An 11,674-nucleotide genomic window follows, 5' to 3' on the forward strand; every position below is an offset into this window, starting at 1 on the left:
TTATTGAAGATTTGGATCCCAAAGATATCTTGGGTCTTCAGAAAATAGATTTCAACAGACGGACATACGGACATGGCTTAATCGTCTCCGCTATCTATAAGGATCCAGAATATATATACTTTATAGGGTCTGAAAATTATGTTGTCGAAATTACAAACGGAATGACAAACTTATATGTATATATCCTTCTCACGAAGATGAAGTGTATAATAACAATTTAAGGAGATTTGTTACAAACGAATTTTTAAATTAATTATGCCATATCCTGGCGAGAAGGGAACAAAGCTAAATGAACTTCTTAGGTCACATAATATACTACATAAATCCATACAAACTATACTTATTCGCAAACTTCCGTACACACTACAATTTGTTTGATCGATAATATTCTGTTACGAATTCAGTGTTGTATCCAACGAAATAAACATATTTTCCGCACACTTTGAGGACGGGCCCCTTAAAGAAAATTTGATGAAACTAAAATTAAAATCCAACACGTGTATAAAACTCATTATTAATAAATATCAAAAGAAATAAGAAAAAACATATATTTAGTGACAATATGGAATAAAACATATCAAAAATACAGAAAAATGCCTAAATTAATTTCATTAAATTGAACTAAAAAACCATATCCAACCCATAATTTATACTGTCCATATGTATGTAGTCACACACATAGAGATTTCAGAACGAAAATAGCAACAACAACAACAACATATTTTATCCCTTAATAGAATAAAAGATACACTTGCTCCCAGGCATGTGGAAGAGTGTGTGTCTGTCTTCTTCATGGGGGTATGCTTCGCTGTCGTCTGTTCAGTTTGGTATGCATGTTCAGAAATTTTCATTAAAAAACAACATAACATCGAAAACTGTGGGATGATTTTGTTTTTGTAATGATGGAGATGATGACGATATGATTTAAACGAACGTCAGGCAATTGTCAAGTTCTATATAGAAAAACAACAGCAACAACAATTAAAAAAGAATAACAAACACACTAACAACATACATTACTCGCACAAATATGAAAACTCAACGTATAATTCAGATGTGAATAGAAAATATTGAAAATCGCACAATAAAAGTGAAATCAGTTGAATCTTTAACTTTGTCGACATCGGTCGTACACTTCTCCTTTTCGAAGCGTTTGAAAACGTTTCTTTCTGACTGGATTTGAAAAATTGATAAAAGAAAATAATAAGTGAATAAAAGTGTAGTTTTTGAGAATATCCTTGAAGTGTTATTGTTTGTTGCTTTTAAATGTTTCGGAAGTGTTTAACGTCTGTGGTGCAAAGCACCGTGAGTACAGGACGCCTGACTCCAAAAGTGAGAGAGTTTTTAAGGCGTTCTGCACATAATGGAACTATGGGTCGTCCACCAAAAATTTTAATTACTGGTGGGTGTTGATTTTGAAACAAATGGAAAATAATTGAAATAATGTATTAAATAATTATATAATACATAATTAAATAATAATAATATGTAACTAATTAGTGAGTGATAATAAAAAATAAACTATTATAAACCCTTTGGTGAATGTGCAACAATTCAAAAATTATCAACAATTTATAAACGAATTAATGAATATCTTAATTTTAAATTCAGTTTTTTAAAATATTTAATCAAAAAAAAAATTAATAAAATCTATCAATTACCTTATTAATTATTTCGAAAACGATGGCTACATCTTACTTTAATACATGTTTTAAACTAAGTAAAAAGTTGTAAAAATATCAAATACAAAATTTTAGAACACAAAATACTTGCAATTGCAATAATATTAATAATTGCTTTTGATTTTTACAATTATGAATATTGTGAGTGACCTTCTAGGTTATGTCAAATAATGATCATAATAAATATACCCCTCACCGTTTGTAATTTCAAGTATATGTATACATATATTCTGGATCCTTATAGATAACGGTTTTCCGAAGTTCGCAGATAACCTATAGACCCTAATATATTATCAATATAGCTATGAACTTTCTGATATTCAAAAATAAGCAAAACCATTCCTAAATGGCTGAGTTACATATATAAAAAACCATGAATACCTGAATTTTTACACAAAAATTATCTTTTAAATGCTCCCAGATAACGGAAATAAAATAAATACTGAAATCTGTCAGAAATATTTGAAAGAATCATATTTGTGTTAAAAGAATCGTCTATCTTCGAATCATCGAATTTTTGAAGAAAATCTGAAACATCTTCGATAATTGAACGAAAATCGATCAACTTGGAAAGAAATAAAAAATGTTCCAAGAAAATCTGAAACATCTTCGATAATTGAACGAAAATCGATCAAATTCAATCGATCAACTTGGAAAGAAATAAAAAATGTTCCAACTGTAGTGCCATCTATTGATGTTTTAAGCCTATAGCAAGTAACACGGGAATCGATATAAAGAATATACTGAAATAACTTGAAATAGTGTAAAGAACACACGGATTTATCGACGGTCTCAACAGGATAAGGATCTTAATTGTTTATACAACCTTACCCAATGTATTAAGAAGTATATAAACTTGTCTTGAAACAAACCGAAATGTTTCTAATGTACTACCAATTTCCAATATAATTTAATTTTATTAGATAAATAATTGTGTTTTTTCGGTTTCAAGTCGTGGAAACCCGCGGTTTCATTTCAGCATAGTTTTCAGTTGGCCTGTAGTACCTTGTAGTAAAGGGTCTTCTAATAGAGACTTCCGAACTTAAACAGTTGTTGAAGCTACAATATGGACAGATATAGCGATGAACAACTCGGGCAAATGATAGAATTGTTTTATCAGTTTGAGCAGCGTTCCGTGCTCTATTTTACGCAATGAGGCCCATTTGTGGATGAATTTTGCAAACAAAATTGTCGAATTTGGGACGATACCAATCTAAATCAGATCCAAGAGCGTCCAGTGCTTCCCAAAAAAAAAAAGGTTTGGTGTGGATTTTGGACTGGCGTCACGATCCATATTTCATTGAGAACGACGTTGGCCAGGCCATCACCGATAACGGAATTTGGCCTGAATTGATGATATGGACACCAACAACATGCGATTTCAACAGTAATGCGCTATGAGCTACATATCGGATGATCGCCACACAGCGAAGCCACACAGCCGACTTTTGTACGATGTTATATTCCATACATAATGGCATCTATAGACCTTTCACGCGAATAAACAATTTTGATGATATCTAAACACACTTTATTTAAATATAAAGATAGGAAACGTTTAATGAAAGTCCCTTAGTAGTGGACTTTTTCTAAATTCCTTATTGAACATTTTCTCAATATCTGGTTATCGTTTTTCGTAACGATAAACCTCCAATTAACATTTTTTTTTGTATGAGAACTGTCAGTTTATCGTCACGATAAAAATTGAGATTATGGGGGTAAGTGTATTAGTAAAAAAGTGTAAGTGTATTAAAACTTGAAAGACAAAACATGAACGTGTAACCCTCAACCAAGCGGGAAAAATATGCAGTAAAGATACCTTACTAAAGGGTAATTTTTCAGACAAAGCGTGTCATTGTGATCCAACGCCTTGCATAATCGCTTCTGTTACAGCGCTGATAGAAGGCTTACTTAAGAAGACATATTAGAAGGTCTTCCGTTGAAGGTCTGTAAGGAGACTTCCACGTAATGCCTCACAGAATGTATACATAGGAGCCAAAGTGAAGGTCTGCTGAATCAAGCCATTAAAGATGGTTATTAGGGAAAATATTCTTAATGAATTCAGCATAAAACCTAAAGAATGGACTTTAAAGTATCACGTGTGAAGTTTTATATAGTATAAAATACTACTTCACGTGAACTTCACAACATCAAATGTTACTAAATTTTTTAGAAGATTTTGTTTCATGTTTTAATAAAGTTTATAATAAAGAGAGCAAAATAAATTTTATTATAGAGACAACATACATACATATATGTATTGCAAAACGAAGCATGTTTTTAATTTTAAATAAATGTTTGAAGGTTTTTAGAAGGAGCCCTTTTAGAACATCTTCGGAGAGAAGGCAGATTGGAATGAGTATCGGATCTTTTAGAAGGCATACAAATGAACTTTGATCTTTCAACATCTATAATACACTAATTATTGAACATATGTACATATCGCTAGCTAAGTATGCAAACGAGATAAGTCTCTTTTCACAAATTGTACAGGACTCATAACAAACGTACTGAAATCCTTTGCTTTAAAATTTGTTGAATTCTGTTAATGTTTATTTATTACTTATTTCATATGATTTATAATTATAAAAAATTACAGTGGAGCAGAGCACAATGATTTAGATATTAGTAGTCGAGATGATAATAATTGTAAAATGATCCAATCTTTGGTTAAAATTAAATTAATAAATTAATAATTAAAAGAGGTTTTGCCCTATTATTCATATATTAAATAATGTAATTATACTCAATTCCATTTGACTGAGATAATAATTTTGCAATTTTGACAATCAAAAATGAATTTATCACATTTGCATACTCAGACTATTTTAACAAGAAGAATTTAAATAATTTTAAACGGGTTTTAAGCAAACAGTGTATTTTGAATTATTCTAGTATCAAAATCCCAACTCTCTTAATAAGTCGACTTAGCATGTTTGCTCACTACGCTAACGATATACCAAATATCAACCAACTTAGAATATAAATATAGTTTAGGCTCGTGGCATTATAGAAAATTATTTATTTTATAATCATTAATATTATTTATATCTATCCATTTAAATAAAACATTTATAAATGAGGTGACTAAAAATATAAAAAAACAAATTATAAAAATATTTTTTTTTATTTTTGAAGCCATTTTCTTTTTTCACAAAGCATTCGAAAAAAATCTATACCTAGATACAATATATTATAGTTCCTTCTAAAATCTTTAAACAAAAAACTATAGATATTTTATAAAATAATATAATTATTTTTTTGGCAACACAAAGAAAAACATGGTGCGAATTTTTCAAGGTCATATGGTCCAAAAATACTCCAAAAACACGTGTATGCGTCACGGATATGTTTCTACGCGAGCATTCAAAACTATAATATGTATAAACATATTTGGATGTAGGAATAAAATATCTAGGCATAAGACAATAACAAATTCAAATATTTATCGTACAGTTTGTTTTCCGTTTTTTAAGTAGAAAACACAAAAATTTCAAATCAAAACAAATCGTAACATAAGTGTGTTCGTCTGATCTTTATAGTATATCTTTCTAACCAAAAAAAAATAATAAAACATTAATGCTTTTATTTATGATTAAAATATATAGGAATTATAAACGGATGATGCCACTGTGGGTTCGTGTAGTAAATATGATTTTAATTGTTTAAAATAAATTTAAATTTGTAGTAAATTAAATCATTCAATAAATTTTATAATGGATATGAACTAAAGAATATTTGAATGATTCAATAAGGAATTAATTCTATAAAGATTGAATTCTCGAGGGATTGAATTCAAAACTTTGGAATTAATAAGGAATTAAGCCTATGAATTAATTTGTAATTTTATCGAACCTTTGATTTGATATTATTGAAATAACTACTTACAAGAAATTACTGTAAAGAAATTACCTAAAGCAAAGATTCAAATGAATTAATTTTTTATTCAATTATCAAAATCAAATTATATTATATCTCTTAACATTTTCATTAAATAATTCATAACGAATAAATTAATAGGCTTAATTCTTTAGAACTTTAAACAAATTGAATTCATTCCTTTGAGAATTTATTATGTATAGAATTAATACCATATTGAATCATTCAAGTTTTATTTAATTCTAATACATTAGAAAATAGATTAATGCAATTTATTGAATTAAATTTTTTTTTTCAATTTAAAGGTTTAAACAATTTTATTCAGTTCATTTTGTAAATAATTAAAAAACAAAACAAATTGAAACAAATAATATTCGGCTGTGCCGGTAGGTAAATAAAATTTATTTATTCTTTTTTCAAAGTTGTTTTTTTAATTTTTTTGGCATAAAATGTTTCCAATTGTTATTTTAAAATATTTAAATTTATTTTTTTAAAATTTAAAAAAAAATTTTTGTTTTTCAATTTTTTTTTATGAAAAAAAAACGGGTTAAAAAATATTTTTTCCTATTTTGACACGCTTTCTAGAAGTTTCCTATTTAAAATCAGCAAAATCGGTCCACAAATGGCTGAGATATGAGGAAAAACCAGGACAAACTCGATTTTTGACCATTGTCATTAATATAGACAATATGGATATCTACTAATAAATATTTCAAAGACCTTAGCAAAGACGTATATAAGACCATAGTAAGTTGGACCAACAATGGGTCAAAATCGGAAAAAATATTTTTTTAAACGAATTTTTGTTTTTCACCAAAAAATTAAAAAACAAAAAAAAATGTTTTCAAATTTAAAAAAAAAGTTTTTAAATTTTAAAAAAAAAACTTTTTTAAAATAACACTTCTAAAATTTTTTTTTCCAAAAAATTAAAAAACAACTTTGGGAAAAAAATAAATTTTGTTCACCTAAAAATATTTAAAATTTGTATTTTGAAGTATAATTTGGTGAAGGGTATATAAGATTCGGCACTGCCGAATATAGCTCTCTTACTTGTTTATATTTTAATTTGCCATCAAGTCTGAATGAAAATACCACAAGAAACTATTTTAATGAATTTTTTTTTCTTTTCAGGTGGATTGGGTCAATTGGGTATTGAATGCGCCAAACTATTGCGTTCTCAGTACGGCGATACCAATGTCATTTTATCCGATATTATTAAGCCTAGTCAAGAGGTCATGGAAAGTGGACCATATATTTTTGCAGATATTTTAGATTTTAAGGGTTTACAAAAGATTGTAGTGGATCATCGTATCGATTGGTTGATACATTTCTCAGCTTTGTTGAGTGCAGTAGGTGAACAAAATGTGCCGCTGGCGGTAAGGTATGTATATGTCTATGAATCCAACTATGTATAAAAAAAATTGTATTACTTTCACCATTTTGTGGTTTATTGCCACATGTTTCTCGTTATATTTTTAAGTTATTACAAGAGTTTTTTTTTTTTGTTTGTTTGTCAACCAATTACATTAAAGTTAATGTGCAGAAAAAAGTAAAGAAACTATTAATAAATAGCGTGCCAGATAAATATCCAATATTTATTTCCTTAATTGTGTTGTTGTCTAGGTACAGGGTGTTTTAAAGATGATGTAACTTTAGTTTTTCAAACACATGTAAAATATATAACAATATAAGTCAGTCCAGAAATAATCAAATTTATATTTACCTCTATAATACAGAAACTGAAAGAATCCAAAATAGCGTTACCATTTTAACGATTTCGAATCGGTAGCCAATCTTAATATAAATTTGGATATTCCTTGTTTTTATACCCTTCATATAAAGTATATATATTCTAGATCCATATTAGAGTATCCAAAACCGAAAACCGGTCAACCGGTTTTTTCATCTTTGTAAACTCCAAAGGTTTCGGTTCTTTTAACTTTTCGGTTTTTTGACAAACCGGTTTTTATAAGACGGTTAACCGGTTTTAATGAAATATATTTTCTAAAGCTCATTCAAACATATTTATGAAAAACTTTGATACTATTTTTAAAAATTTTTATTTATTTTATAGAAAATTTTAGCATTTGACAACATTTCGTGAAAGATATAAAATAATTGCATAAAGAATTCAAAAATGCTAAATTTCCATTAAATAATAATTTAATATAAACCGGTTTTTTCAAAAACACACTTTTTCGGTTAAACCGGAAACCGGGTTTTTAAATTTTCCGGTTTTTTGGACACTTTAATCCTTGTAGATAGTGGAGTCGATTAAGCCATGTCCGTCTGTCTGTCTGTTGAAATCAATTTTCTGAAGACCCCAGATATCTTCGGGATCTAAATCTTCAATAATTCTGCCAGACATGCTTTCGAGAAGTTTCCTATTTTTTCACCAAAATAGAAATTGAAAAATAAAAAAAAAATTTAAAATTTAAAAAAAAATTTTAAATAATTAGAAAAAAATTGTTTTCCAAAAAATTAAAAAAACAACTTTGGATAAAAAAATTTTATTTTCCTAAAAATATTTAAAATTTTTATTTGGAAGTATAATTTGGTGAAGGGTATATAAGATTCGGCACAGCCGAATATAGCTCTCTTACTTGTTTATTATTACTTCACAGCGACAATACAATTGAGCTTATTAAAGAGTCCATCGTCTACTTTGAAATAATATTGCCAGCCCCAAACTTTTGATCAGTTTAAATGGCCTTTGGCAAATTCTATACGAGCAGTACGGCATTTTAGAAATAAGACCAGTCTCATTTCTCCTACAGCTAACAATTCGAGAACTAATTTCCGATTTAAGATTATTCATAAGATTATTCATAACTAACTCTTGTCTTGGAGTTAGAGTATCCAAACCCGAAATCAAAACCGAAAACTGGTCAACCGGTTTTTCCATCTTTGTAAACTTGACTGGTTTCGGTTTTCTTTAAATTTTCGGTTTATTGACAAACCGGTTTTTGTAAGACGGTTAAGCGGTTTTAATGAAATAAATTTTCTAAAGCTAATTTAAACATATTTTTGGAAAACTTTGATACCATTTTTAAAATCAATGTGATTTATTTTATAGAAAATAATAGCATTTAAAAATAAATTTAAGTAGACCTTTTTCAAAAATGTAATATAAATCGGTTAACCGGTTTTTTAGAAGAGAAAACCCGAAAACGCTTAACCGGTTTTTTAAAAGACAAAAACTAAAACCGGTTTTTTCAAAAACACACTTTTTCGGTTTAACTGGAAAACGGTTCTTTGGACACTCTGTTGACAAATGTTAAGTTTTTAGAGATCCGTCTCACGAATAATTTTTATATTTTCCAAAATGCACTAACATTTTAAAATCACTCTTAATATTCATATAGTATGACTATGAAAATTTCTCTAATAACAACTCATGTTAAAACACCATGTTTGCATTTCATTTATATTAACAATAATTACAAAATATTAATTTGTTACTCTCTCCTCTCCCCTCTCTTTTGTTTAGAGTCAACATTGAAGGCGTTCATAATGTCATCGAACTTGCTAAACAATATAATTTACGTATATTTGTGCCTAGTACTATTGGTGCTTTTGGACCCGACAGTCCACGCAATCCTACACCAAATGTTACAGTAGGTTACTCTTGAATTTTTCGTATGACATACATTATTTAATTATTTCCCTGACTTGTTAATTTTTCATTTAGATTCAACGTCCTCGTACCATTTATGGTGTTTCCAAAGTTCATGCTGAATTGATTGGAGAGTATTATTATCATAAGTTTGGTTTAGATTTTAGATGTCTACGTTTCCCCGGTGTTATTTCCAGTGATCCACCAGGTGGTGGCACTACTGGTAAGTTTATGGATTTGTTAATAAATTAATTATACATTAACCCCCATATTCATTTTTAAATTTATAAAATGTTTAAAAACTAAATTTGTTTTTCTTATTTTTTTAGATTATGCCGTAGCTATTTTCCATGAGGCTTTGAGAACTGGTAAATATCAGTGTTACTTAAAGCCTGACACCCGTTTACCCATGATGTACATCGAGGATTGTTTAAGGTAAAACTACAAAACTAACTTTCATTAAAATGTCCACAAAAAATATTAAAATTTCTTTCAAAAACCAATTTTCAGAGCCTTACTCGAGTTCATGCGTGCTCCCTCAGAACAACTTCAACGTCGTGTTTACAACGTCACTGCCATGTCGTTTACACCCGAAGAGCTGGTGGATAAACTCAGCAATTATGTACCCAATTTACATGTAACCTATAAGCCAGATAGTCGTCAATTGATTGCCGACTCTTGGCCCCAAGTGTTCGATGACTCTGAGGCCAGACGCGATTGGAATTGGCATCATAAATATGATTTGGATAATTTGGTAGATTTTATGGTCAAAGATGTCCAGGAAAATTATATTAATGTTGAAAATGCTGCTGACCGTGCCTCAGTTAAGAATTAATCATTTCGAATATATATAGTTTGTTTAAAGTATTGTTTTTTTTTTCTTTGTCATTTTATTTGAGTTATTATAGAGCCATACTATGTTTTCGGAAAGATTTATTAAATTGCATTTAATTGTTATACCTATTTTAGAATAATATGTATACATTTTAATATACATACATATAAATATGTATTTATTTTTATTGAAAATTATTTCGTTTTATTTATTTTTGGAAAAGGAAATCCAATAGAAGTGGCAAGTCGCTCATTTGCTGCAACAACGTCATAATTTAAAAACCGAAATTTCGAATTAATAGCACCATTGCATAGTAAATAAGTTGTTTTAATAACTTTTTAACATAGGAGCTCGATACAATTATTTACAATCTAATATAAATTGAATCAAGATTAATAATTAAGTTTTAGGAAATAAAAAATTAGCAAAACTTAAAGTCACAAATGTAAATAGTTCTAAGTAAAAACAAGTAAGAGAGCTATATTCGGCTGTGCCGAATCTTATATACCCTTCACCAAATTATACTTCAAAACACAAATTTAAAATATTTTTAGGTAAACAAAATTTAATTTTTTTTTCAAAGTTGTTTTTTTTAATTTTTTGTTAAAAATGTTTTTTTTGAATTGTTATTTTAAATTTTAAAAAATATTTTTGGTTTTTAATATTTTTTTTTTTTGTGAAAAAAAATTCGGGTTAACAAATATTTTTTCCGATTTTGACCCATTGTAGGTCCAACTTACTATGGTCATATATACGTCTTTGCAAAAGTCTTTGAAATATCTATCATTAGATCCAGATATAGGTCAAAAAACAAGGTTGTTCTGGTTTTTTACTCATATCTCAGCCATTTGTGGACCGATTTTGCTGAAACTTCTCGAAAGCATGTCTGACAGAATTATTGAAGATTTGGATCCCGAAGATATCTGAGGTCTTCTGAAAATTGATTTCAACAGACAGACGGACATGGCTTTATCGACTCCCCTATCTATAAGGATCAAGAATATATGTATATACTTTATAGGGTCGGAAATGAAAAAATGTAGAAAATACAAACGGAATGACAAACTTATATATACCCTTCTCACGAAGGTGAAGGGTATAATAAAATCGTGTTTTGCTAAGCTTTAATTATACCGTTTTAACAGGGCAACAGGGGTTTCAGATTGTATCACGCCTCTATCAATTTACCAAACATCATTAATGTTTTGGAGCATACGACTTACGGTATTATTATATTTTGAAATCTTTACTATTCACACAGTACATTAGAGTGGTCCAATTTGCATAAGCATGGAAATCACAAGCCCCTATTCCAATTGGCAAAATAAATATTGATTAAAAATTCAGACAAATCGGACAATATTTAGAGATTCCTATAATTGAATATTTTTAGGGATGCTTTAGAAAGTTAAACGAAACATTTTTTCCTTTAGAAACAATATAACATTGATATCGTTATCCGATCAACATAACTTTCTAGGGAGCAATTGTTTTGTACAATGATGAACAATTAATAGTTGCAATTGCGATCAAAATTCGTTAATTAACATTAATATGTGCAAAACAGTAAAATAGTACTGTTCTATGTAAATTGCTAAACAATAGTCAAAAGTCGCAAATTATATTGACCTCTAAATATGGCTGAATTGTTTAAATTTTGTT

The 11,674-nt window shown here is 28.6% G+C and overlaps 1 protein-coding gene across 1 annotated transcript; it reads left to right on the forward strand.

Moving 5' to 3' along the window:
- Positions 1 to 1,099: 1,099 nt before the first annotated feature.
- On the forward strand, positions 1,100 to 10,206 carry Tdh (L-threonine dehydrogenase). The gene is made up of 6 exons (XM_065503460.1): positions 1,100 to 1,402; positions 6,693 to 6,942; positions 9,052 to 9,178; positions 9,253 to 9,400; positions 9,507 to 9,612; positions 9,688 to 10,206. Exons 1-6 carry the CDS (start codon positions 1,267 to 1,269, stop codon positions 10,010 to 10,012), a joined length of 1,092 nt encoding a protein of 363 aa, XP_065359532.1. The 5' UTR covers positions 1,100 to 1,266; the 3' UTR covers positions 10,013 to 10,206.
- Positions 10,207 to 11,674: the final 1,468 nt, after the last annotated feature.

This window comes from Calliphora vicina, chromosome 3, assembly GCF_958450345.1.
Source record: "Calliphora vicina chromosome 3, idCalVici1.1, whole genome shotgun sequence".
Taxonomy (NCBI): domain Eukaryota; kingdom Metazoa; phylum Arthropoda; class Insecta; order Diptera; family Calliphoridae; genus Calliphora; species Calliphora vicina.

What these genes read in the sequence shown, in the direction of transcription:
- Tdh (XM_065503460.1), top strand. Translation starts at nt 1,267, where the DNA reads ATGTTTCGGAAGTGTTTAACGTCTGTGGTGCAAAGCACCGTGAGTACA. An exon ending in ATCCTACACCAAATGTTACA is followed by an intron (nt 9,179 to 9,252) that starts GTAGGTTACTCT and finishes TTTTTCATTTAG; the next exon opens with ATTCAACGTCCTCGTACCAT. An exon ending in TACATCGAGGATTGTTTAAG is followed by an intron (nt 9,613 to 9,687) that starts GTAAAACTACAA and finishes ACCAATTTTCAG; the next exon opens with AGCCTTACTCGAGTTCATGC.